The 12085-nt window shown below is 34.6% G+C and overlaps 1 protein-coding gene across 1 annotated transcript; it reads right to left on the bottom strand.

The window, feature by feature from the left end:
- Window positions 1-1482: 1482 nt before the first annotated feature.
- LOC127161161 (uncharacterized) lies at window positions 1483-10072 on the bottom strand. Its single transcript, XM_051103808.1, has 7 exons — window positions 9964-10072; window positions 8886-9218; window positions 6893-7222; window positions 4715-4861; window positions 3857-4168; window positions 2223-2537; window positions 1483-1712 (listed from the first exon to the last, which is right to left on the bottom strand). The coding sequence occupies exons 1-7, from the start codon at window positions 10037-10039 to the stop codon at window positions 1636-1638; spliced, it is 1590 nt and encodes a 529-aa protein (XP_050959765.1). The 5' UTR covers window positions 10040-10072; the 3' UTR covers window positions 1483-1635.
- Between the last annotated feature and the right edge of the window lie 2013 nt (window positions 10073-12085).

Here is a 12085-nt window from a genome sequence, read left to right as displayed (position 1 = left end):
TTCCTTGTGTTTCGTTGTAAAGTGAAGCGAAAGCGCTTTAATAATGTTTTTATTTAGTTACACAGTATTTTTCAGTTTTGTATACCTATTTAAAATATGACTAAGCTATTATTTTATATCAGGCATATAACGTGGTGTATTATTCTTCGTTTTGTTAATAAAAGTTCGTTACGCTACGTTAATGTCGCTAATTTAAAAGTGAAAGTAAAATGCGCAGAACGCTTTTACAAGCAGTACCGGCGCAGAGTACGCGGTCTGCGTAGGTAGTTGCTCCAAAAAAAAAAAAAAAAAAAAAAAATTTGTGAGAGTAATGTACTGAAGCTGAAGGGGCACGTCACAAATTAATTTATGTAGAAAATGAGACGCTGAAGGAACATTTATTGGGCAAAGGGTCACTTTTGCAGTACCAGGTCAGAGCACCAATATCACCATGTGTGCTGCCGTCTCCAATGATGGTGTCCTTTGCCACATACAAACTATGTTACAGCTGTTGTCCATTGTGTAATGATTGATTGAAGGAATAAATTAATTTGACCACAAGTTTAGGTGTTTGATGGAAGTATTTGCTGATGTTGCATGTTTTCAATGTTTTGTGAGTGTTGGAGCATTTTGCAAACAAAATTAGTAATTTTGGCCAGTGGTCTTTAGTTTCACCCTGTGTGTTAACAGTTTTGAAAATGTGATGTCTGAGTAGAGAAATGTGTTTAAGCAATTAAAAAAAACCCCTGCAAATCGTATAGATGTAGGAGACTTGATGGAAGTATAAAGTCACACAAACTCTCGAAGCTAAGTTGGATTTCCATCAACCATTACTATAATTATTACTACTAAACATTTGTAAATAAGTATGTTTATGTTCAATAAAGTACTCGGAAGAGATTGAAATCAACTACAAGCCTGGACATTGGGTTATGTGTGTGTAAAGTGTGTGTTGCATATCCAAGCCATAAGCAGTTAAGTGCTGTAACACATGTTCACTTATTTGTTTTAAATGTCATTTTACAAAGTTAAATCGCTTAGGTATTTTTAAAAAATATTCTTATTCTTATTATTCTTATTATTCTTATTATTATTTATTATTCTTATTATTGTTATTGTTATTCTTCTTCTTCTTCTTCTTCTTCTTATTTATTAAGAGTTTAAACTAAACTGACCTGAACAAAGAAATGTTCTTACATTGACCAATGCAACATAGATCAATACTTGTACATATATGCATACCATATAAAGACTGCAATCTAGTGTAGCTACTAACTAAAAGTTAATCTTTCCAAGATTATTACAAATGATTCAAGTGGAAACTAAAAAGTCAGTAATATCAGACAGAACAATTAAATATCATCAACAAAACATCTTTAGACCTTTAGATCAGAATTAACATTTAGCATAAAAAAACAAAGTGCCTGCCTTTATAAAAAAAAATATTAATAAAACTAAGCAAATTACTAAAATAAAAACACTCAAATAGTGTAAGTTCTGCAATAAACGTTTCAAGATCTCGCAAAGAGTTCAAAAATGTTGACTTTGACATAGTCAAACAATTTTTAACTGTTCCTCAAACACAAAGTAATGGGTTTCTAGAATATTCTAGAAATAATTTTAGAGCCTTCAGCAAGTAGAAATATTAAAGTAGTTTCATACTGAAGCAACTGAAAGTCTATTCATCCAAGGCACAATGGTTTCTTCTGACTTAATTCTGTTTGCATTGGAGCCTACAGGAAAACACAGAAAACAAGCAGAAATTAAAATTAAAAAGAGAAAAGGAGCACAGCTTTTGCATGCACAGTAATGAATACACTGAAGTCTATGCAGATACAGTCAAATATGAGGCTTGTTTTTTTGTTTTAATTTTATAGTCCTTGTTCTGGGTGTTTTTAGGCAGGGTGTGGCAAACTAGGTAAATTAGAAGCAATTAAATGTTCTCCTTTTTGTATTATACATACATGGGGATTAAATTTAATTAAATATAAAACTGACCAGAGATCAGTTAAAACCATTCAACACTCGTTCATGGGTTTACCTGATCAGTGGCATCCAGTGGCCAACCGCAACCAAAATTAAGCCGGGTTTGCTGAAAATAGCAATTTGAAACAAGCTCCTAAATACCTATTTTCTCTGCTAAACGTTTCCCAAACATCAAAAATCGTAGGTAAACAGAATAAATGACACAGTTCTGATCTAAAATAAGATCATTATTACACTGGAAGATTTGAGTTACTTACAAGAGACAGAAACACTGAATAACTTCAGTGAGGTTTCTTTATTTTTGACGATCTTCAGTTGATAAACTCCAGAGTCTGTGATTCTGCTGTTCTTGATTGTCAGAGATCCAGTCTGATGATCCAGCTGCAGTCTGTATTTGAATTTCCCATTAAGAGCATCATTGTAACATGCGACTTTATTGTCCAAATTGTTGATTTCAGCTATACATGTGTTTTCAGTTCTAGGCATCCACAGTATCTGCTCAGCTTTCTCTGTTTCAGTTAGGTCAACATGTAGAGTGACAGAGTCTCCCTCCATCACTGACACTGACTTCACTGCATGTCAGAAAAAGAAAACCAACAATTGTAAAAACTGTTTTTAATTTTAGTAGTAGTAGTAGTATTTTCTTATTTGATATTGTTGCTTTGCACTTTTTTTCATTTGAATTGTATGCAGTAATAATGCAAATGTTTTTTGTGATATCCGCTCATTAAATCTGATGTCACATGTCACCTCTTCCGTGACTTCCGGGTCCAAACGCTCTATCCAATCAATGACACGAGAAAACAACAAATGGTGCTAATTTTACACTCACAATGTGATATAATACTACCAAAAGAATATAATCCTACCCTTTAACTCCATACCGAAATCCCAGCTAGCAAGACAAATAAAATAGAAATACAAATAGAAATATAAAAATTATTTGTATTTGGGACGCTGTGAGCAAATCGACTGTAGCATACATCGTAAGTGTGAAAACGTTTAGCTTAAATGTTTAATATGAATAAACAGTGCTCAAAATCAGCTGTTGAGATAGTATTCTCAAGTAAAATGAGTTGAGGCTTGGACCCGGAAACAACATTTGTTGGACGCATTATGTCAACAAGTGGATTAGGTAACACTTTATTTTAAGGTGTCCTTGTTACAGTATGTCAGGCATTCACCACAGCCACCTTCACCTGCCACACCACCCGGAGCACCGCCCACTCGTTCCTCATCACCGGAGTTTTGATTACGCACACCTGCTGCTGATTTACTCCACCCCTTATATAGAGCACTGGTTTCATTCTCAGGTTGTCGGGTCTACCGTTTACACCTCTTACGTTAGCTCCTGGCTTCTTATGCTTTCCCCTTGGACTCTGCTCTCCGTGTTCCGGCTGGACTTACTGTGGCTCAATATCGGACTTATATCTGCTCATCACTACCAGGACAGTCAGCTAAGCTATTTCTCTGCATTTCAAACTACCGCTCTGTACATCCTTTGCTGTGAAATAAATCTTAAACTCAACTGTTACTTACCTCTCGTCTCCTCCTGTGTGTATGTGTGTGACACAGTACACGTAACATGTATTTGCTATTATAATAACAATTATTAATTATGCACAATTACATGCAAGTAACCCTATATATAGTAAGTACATGAAGTTAGGTAATAAATGTATAATTACACTGTAACAAGGACACCTAATAAAAAAAAAGTGTAACTTAATGTAAATCTATTTGTCATGCCAATTAAAACTGAAACACATAAAGTATGTGCATGGAAACACGTCATCTCCACTTAGAACTACTTCAGATCGTGAAAATGTAGTGTATGATTATGATTAATCCACACACAGCATTGTACAAAATTATGTTTGGAGTAGCTCACCATAGACTGAAACACTGGACAACTTAAATGAGGTTTTCCCATTTCTGTTGACCTGTAGAGTATAAACTCCAGCATCTGTGGTTCTGGTGTTTGTGATGATCAAAGATCCAGTCTTCTTGTCCAGCTTCAGTCTGTCTCTGAATCTCTCATCATCATTATCATGTACAGAGGTCTTATAACCTCCTTTGATTTTAGCTATAGGAGTGTTGTCATCTCCAAATTTCCACAGAATCTGATCTTTTCTTTGTATTTCAATATTAGTCATAAGAGTGACAGATTCTCCCTCTGTTATTGACACTGAGTCCACACCATCTGTCACAACAATATGCAGAAATAAAATAAAATTCAATACAAGAAAACAAAATCAACACTGATTATTCGTTCAAAATATGCGCCTGCTCTCTGATTGATCATTGAACCCTCTAAACACTGATCCCCATTCACACTCAAACCCCACAAGAACAAACAATCACATTATCCGATGCTTCGTCAGATTAAGGTGCCGTTAAGGTGCCAGTCTGATCTGGATTTCTTTGTGTTGTGTCATTGTTTGTCTGGAGCACATGGCTGTCAGTTGGTATTTGTGTTTGCCATGTGCTCTATTGTCTATTGTTACCCCGCCCCTCTTGTTACCTGATCATCTTGTTAGGGTTTACAACTGTTGTAGAGCATTATTTACTCTTAATATTTCCGGTTTGATATTAGGGTTTTTTCTTTATTGATTAGTTTAGTTATCACTGCTGACACTGATCCCATTCTCTTTCCAAAGAATACATGACAAATGACGAAAAAAAAAAAAAAAACATCTTTATTAGCTCTAGGTTTTCTAAATGAGGTCCATAAAAAAACTTCACTTACACTTTTGTCTTTTTCCGTTATATTTCCTGAATAGACTGTAAATCACACCAACAGCTGAAGCCACAACTAGAAGTGCTATGATTACATTTAACAATATTTTATTTATGCCTGGATGTAGATCCAGTGCTGGAGTTTCTACATGTGAATCTGCAGTGAAGAGAGGCAGACAGTTATTAGTCTGATCTGAAACCAATCGAAATCAAAGACAAGGCAAGACAAGTTAATTAGCCATAGTACATTTCATACACAGTGTTAATAGGTGTAAATAGTGCATAAGGAATAAATAACAATAACAAATTTATAATGCAGTAAAAATAAATACACATGAAATTAAACAAAAAATAAAGTGATACTGCGCAATCACTAATATGCAGCACAGTGCTTAGTCAGAAAATATACAGCTCTACATAAATCAACTTTATCAAGAAAACACTCATCATAATCATGCGATTGTTCAGAGATTCAAGGTTCTCATGACCAAATTATTTGAGTATTTCCATGACAACTATATACCATTTTTTTCTACTTAAGGAGAAGTCCAGATCCAAAACAAATATTCACATATAATATACTCACCTCCTTGTCTTTCTTTCTTCAGTCGTAAAGAAAATATGTTTATTGAGGAAAAGATTTCTGAATTTTTCTCCATATAATGGACTGATATGGTGCCCCAATTTTGAACTTCTAAAAGGCAGTTTAATCCTCTGGTTGTGTTCAAGTCAAACTGACCCGGAAAAGATGTTTTTTTGTTTTTTTTTCCCGGAAAATAATAGTTTGGACTCAAACTTACTGACTTTTGTTCACACTGAGTATAAGCACTAATTTTCGTAATTTTGTGGGTTTTATTTCACCTAGTCACACTTGTGGTTGTTTTCTTTCATTTAGGACTGGTTTTGTGTTTCTCTTTGCATCTGATTAATCGCAGGCCTCATTCATCTGAAAGTAGGCAAAACTGTACAAAATTGCACAAAGTCACACTTGTTGTGTTCCCAGTCAAAAATGACCAGACTCCAAACAAGTTTCCTACTCTCAGATAAATGAAGCCTATGACTAATCAGATGTAAATAGAAACACAAAACCAGTCCTAAATGAAAGAAAACAAGTTGACAAAAAGAATGAATCCAATATTTGGCAAAAAAAAAAAATAAAAATAAAATAATAATAATAATAATAATAATATATATATATATATATATATATATATATATATATATACACACATATATAGCATAATGAGAGATTTATAATCAATTATTTGGAGTCCGGTCATTTTTGACTGGGAACACAACCAGAGGGTTAAATGTGGCTTCAAACGATCCCAGCCGAGGTAGAAGGGTCTTATCTAGCTCAACAATTGGTTATTTTCATTAAAAAAATATAATTTAAATGCTTTTTAATCTCAAACCCTCATCGTGTCTTGCTCTCTTTGAACTGGCTATTCAACGAATATTGTATATTCTGGCTCAAGACAGTTAGGGTATGTTGAAAAACTCCAACCCTATTTTCTCCCTCAACTTCAAAAATCATTTAAAAATCATCCTACATCACTGCAGAAGTACTGACACAGTCTTTGCAAAGTGAACATAAAAGAAGATCAAACACCCTTAACAGAAAAGGTAAAACAGCGATACAGGACAATTTCAAAGTTGAGGGCGAACATGAGATGAGAGTTTTTCAACATACCCTAACTGTCATGAACCAGAACAAAAACAGTCCAGGCAGAGTAAGTCAAGACGAGCATTCGGCATTAACAAGTACATAAATTGTATTATTTTTATTAAAATAACCCATTGTTATGCCTTCTGTTCTGGGCTGGAATTATTTACAACCGCATTTGGGATTGTTTGAGGCCACATTTAATTTTGGAAGATCAAACTCAGGGCACCATATCAGTCCATTATATGGAGAAAAATGCTGAAATGTTTTCCTCAAAAGACATAATTTCTTTACGACTGAAGAAAGAAAGACATGAACATCTTGAATGACAAGGGGGTGAGTAAATTATTTGTAAATTGTTGCTCTGGAAGTGGACTTCTCCTTTAATAAGGACTGAGCATATAACTATATAGATTAATTTTTACTACATAACTTTATGTTTTATTCCCACAGTTAAAACTTAAATATTTGAGCCTAAGATATAAGCCATCATTGAGCCATTGATAACTAAATTATACTCACCAATAAGAGCAACAACAAAGCTCTTTATGATGCTGAATCTGCTGCTGCTGATATTTACTGTATAGAGTCCAGAGTCTGTGGTTCTGATGTTCATGATGATCAGAGATCCAGTCTGTTGATCCAGCTTCAGTCTGTCTCTGAACCTGTTTTTGCACTGATCGTTTGTACAGATCTTACACTGATCTCCAGTGATTTCAGAAATACAAGTTTCATTAAAATACCACGCCATCACATAATTTGGTTTTCTCATTACATCAGGATCTAAAGTGACAGAATCTCCCTCCTTCTTTGACTTTATCTTCATTTCATCTCGTGCGGCAGCAGAAACACCTGAAACACAAACCAACAGCTGTATTTTTTTTAAAGGGGGGTGTTCTTGAGAATTTTCTGGATTTTCAGAAATGAACTTGAAAGTTGGAGATTTCAATTCTGCTGTATTCATAACGTTGCCACAAACGTTGTTTAATATGCATTATAATGCATTACTGTGTGAGAAAATACTACTGGATTCTAAGCTAATATTATACTGAAGGATCACTATAAGTGGAATGTCTTGGGTTACACATGAAGAGTTCAGATGCAAAACCAGCTAAATCCATCTGACGTCTTTCTTTAAAAAATGCTTTCTTATCAGGCTCAGATGTACAGGTTTCTGTGTAAGTACTGGTACTTCTGATTGGGCTGAGGCTGGTATTTTAGCGAGTTTGAAGAAAAAGTATTTGATGGACATATAATATGTGTCAGGAGCATTCACTCAGTATCATTATCTCATTTTTGACCAAGATGGCTTTTAGCTGCTTTTGCATCTGAATTCTTCACATATAACCATCATTCAGAAAAAGGAAAAAGATGCTGCATCCACTCGGCATGCCTAGTGCTCGCCGGTTTTCACGTCTCCTATAGACAACCAAGTTAATGAGCAGGCACCCTCTTATACTTCAGGTTCTTCAAGCGATGGCATATAAGAACCATTTTTGGTTCTACAAAGAACCATTCAGTCTAAGGTTTTTTAAAGAACGATTTCTTTCTTACCTTTTTATAATCTGAAGAACCTTATTTGCCACAAAGAACCATTTGTGAACCTGAAAGGTTCTTCAGATGTTAAAGGTTCTTTATGGAACCATTTAGACAAAAAGTTTCTTCTATGACATCATGAAGCACCTTTATTTTTAAGACTGTGAGATTGGATTTGTTTCACGTGCTTCAAATCTGTATGCATGTGAAAATATTCAGATGCAACCCCCTTTTCTAATCTGTAACAATTTCTTAATTAACTGTAATTGTATTACACATTTTTTTTCTCAATAATAGTAACTGATTACAGTTACATGTATTGTGCAATTACATTTTGTAATACCAGTACATGTAATTAGTTACTCCCCAACACTGGACATCTGCACCATTGCACTTGCATATCACACAAGAGAGACATGTTTAAAAGCCATATAAAATGAATGGAAGTTCATTTGGAAAATGGAAAAAAAGAAATAAATAAAAAAATAGTGTCGAGACTTTATGGCAGCTTTTTTTCCCCATCCCACCGCATCTCATGGTTTTAAATGAAAAAAAAAAAAAAAAAAAAAAAAAAAAAAAAAAAAAAAAAAAAACAAGAGACTAAATTAGGCTATGCATGTGCTACATACATGATGCTGTTTTGTTTATAATTGTTTATGCAGCTTAATTTATATTTGGCTTATTAACATTATTTTAAACATTATGTTTTTTTTTTTTTTTACTATCAGTATGGACTGGTTCAAAATGCACTGGGAATGGACAGGTTTAGTTAAATACTGAGTTAAATACACTGGGTATTATATTTTGTTTTATTATTTTATTTCTTTTTATGCATATAACTTGTTCTATTCTGTGAATTCATGCATGTATTTATTTTCTGTAAAGCACATTGTAAACATTGTTTTAAAAGGTACTATATATAAAGAAGTTTTACTTATTCAAACACATACAGTATTTTATGCATTCAGTAATTACTCACCATGGACAGAAACACTGAAGGTTCTATCACTGCTGCTGCTGCTAAAGATTTGTAGCTGATAAACTCCAGTGTGTTCAGTTCTGATGTTCATGATGGTCAGAGATCCAGTCTGATGATTCAGCTTCAGTCTGTCTCTAAATCCTTCATTACCATTATTACACTGAACATCTGTACAAATCTTACTCTGATTTCTATTGATTTGAGCTATTCGAATGCCATTAAAATACCATTTAATTCTGTCTTGTCGGTTTGTTTCAACATTAGTGTTTAGAGTGATTGAATCTCCCTCCATCACTGATGCTGACACTCCATCTGTCTCAACACTGAACCCAACTGAAGAAGAAATGAGCAATTAATTGTAAATCATATCTAGGACTGTGAAATAAAAATATACAACAGGAAAGTGCTGTCAATTTTTCTATATTTTGTAAAGATAGTATAGATAGGAAATTAATAGAAACCGATTCACACAAATTCAAGAACTTAATGAACATCATACAACACACATCATAATTTATATACCAGATGCCTCACACAAACGGACAACCTGGTATTCATACTACCAAGTAATAATCATAACATATTATCATAGACACCTGTGGAATATTACTAAATAACTCAAAAATTATTTTCAGTTTTACAATTTCAATATCCTGTGAATAATGTTTACATTCTACACCAGAGCATTTAGTAGGAAGCTGGTTTCAATATATTTTTCCATAATATATTAGGGGTGTGACGAGACAAGATTTTTTTTTTTTTCTTAATTTACATCTTTACATTACAAATTAATACATTAATTTACAATTTACATCTTCTCAGAAAACCATAACGTAATTGTTCTCAAACACATAATTTCAATTCCTCATTGGCATTAAACAGAAATAAATAAGAAATTAAAAAAGTCCGTTAAGCTTTTTTTTTTCAGTAGGTGGAGAGACAAATACAAAATACAAATAATAAATTAGTTTATGTTGAGTTAAATTAATAATAAAACTAAATGAATAATAATAAATTAATAACACAAATTCTTCTTTTTTTTTATCGTTGACCAGAAAATAAATTATAAGTGTCTTACCATGGCCAAGCACCATACACACTGAGATCAAAGTAAAAATAAACTTCATTTTCTCCACGTGTTCTCTTGAAAACATTTGATGAAACAAACATGCTTCTTCCTCTGCTGTGATGAAAACATAATAGTGTGAAAATGAAAGAACTTACTCAACTTAACTTGAGTCTACTCAACAGACAAGTTAAACCACATTCCTGAAATTATAGTTACAGTAAAGCTGAAAATAGACGGAAGCAACACTGAGCAATTTCCCAACAAATTTCTATCTTTAGATCAGTCCAGTGACCAGGCTCTTTGTCTCAACTGGCCAGGTTTATTACAGAAAACAACTTACCATCACAGATACCTGAAGTCTTTGTTGATTAACTCATTTGTGCCCACACTTTTCTGAAAGGTTTTATGCATATATTTATGTTAATAGTGTCCTATGTAAACATGCATTTATTTCCCCCAGGTTTTATTTATTTATTTATACAGTATCTCACAAAAGTGAGTACACCCCTCACATTTCAGCAATATTTTTAATATATCTTCTTAAGGAACAATACTATAGAAATGAAACTTGAAAATATTGTCAAAATAGCTGTCAACAAAAGTGAGTACCTAAGTGATAACATTGTCATTTAACCATGCAAAGCCACAAGCTCTATTCATTATGTTCATGTTTTTGTCTGATTGACAGGGCCATACAAAGTTGTGTATCTTGTATCAGAGCAGTTAACATTTGGTGCTTTGAGTACAGTTCTCTCATACTGACCACTGGGTGTTCAACAAGGCACCTCATGGCAAAAAAAAAAAAAAAAAAAACTCTCTGAAGATTTGAGAATTAGAATAGTTGCTCTCCACAAAGATGGCCTAGGCTATAAGAGGTTCAGTAACAATCTGAAACTGAGTTACAGTACTCTGGCCAGGGTCATACAGAGGTTTTCCAAGAAGAGTTCCATGTGGAACCCGTCTGTGCGTCAGGTGCAGAACCTGGTTTCAAAAAACAGACACATGAGTGCTGCCAGCATTGCTTTAGAGCAGAGGTCTCAAACTCAATTCCTGGAGGGCCACAGCTCTGCACAGTTTAGCTCCAACCAGCTCCAACTCACAACTGTTTGGAAGTTTCTAGTAATCCTGAAGAGCTTGATTAGCTGGATCATGTGTGTTTGATTAGGGTTGGAGCAAAACTGTGCAGAGCTGTGACCCTCCAGGAATTGAGTTTGAAACCACTGCTTTAGAGTTTGCAGAAGTAGAAGTTCAGCTTGTCAGTTTGCATTGGCGTCATCCTAGAACGTCTTCTGAAGCTGGCATACAAGAAAGCCTGCAAACAATTTGCCGAAGACAACCTGACCTGTCCAAAAGCATGAATTACTGGAACCATGTCCTTTGGTCTGATGAGATTAAGATAAACTTGTTTGGCCCTGGTGAGGAGTCCTAAGAAAATTGTGTCTCTCCTACAGCTAAGCATGGTGGTGGTAGCATCATGGTCTGGGGCTGCATGAGTGCTGCTGGCACTGGGGAGCTGCACTTCATTGAGGGAAACATGGATTCTATTATGTACTGTACATTTCTGAAGCAGAACATGCTGCCTTCCCTGCAGAAACTGGGCCAAACGACAGTTTTCCAACATGATAATGACCCCAAAATCAACGACCAAGATGACAATTGCTTTGCTGAGGAAGGTGCAAGTGAAGGTGATCTGACCCAACCCTACTGAGCACCTATGGAGCATCCTCAAGCAGAAGGTGGAGAAACACCATGTGTCTAACATGCAGCAGCTCCATGATGTCATTATAGATGATCTGAAGAGGATCCCAGCAACAACCTGTGCAGCTCTGGTGAATTCCATGCTCACAATGATTAAGGCAGTGCTAGATAACAATGGTTTGACACAAAATATTGACACTTTGGACACAGTTTTGACAAGTTCACTTAGGGTGTACTCACTTTTGTTGCCAGCTGTTTTGACAATAATGACTGTATGTTGAGTTATTTTTAGTGGACAGTAAATATAGACTGCCATACAAGCTGCAAATTGACTACTCTAAAATATATCCAAGTTTAATTTCTATAGTATTGTCCCTTGAGAAGATATACTAAAATGATTGCTGAAATGTGAGGGGTGTACAATTGGTGGATT

Source organism: Labeo rohita, unplaced genomic scaffold (genome assembly GCF_022985175.1).
Source record: "Labeo rohita strain BAU-BD-2019 unplaced genomic scaffold, IGBB_LRoh.1.0 scaffold_569, whole genome shotgun sequence".
NCBI classification, from domain to species: domain Eukaryota; kingdom Metazoa; phylum Chordata; class Actinopteri; order Cypriniformes; family Cyprinidae; genus Labeo; species Labeo rohita.
The sequence above is the reverse complement of the archived record's forward strand: the minus strand, read 5'-3'. Positions and strand labels throughout refer to the sequence as shown.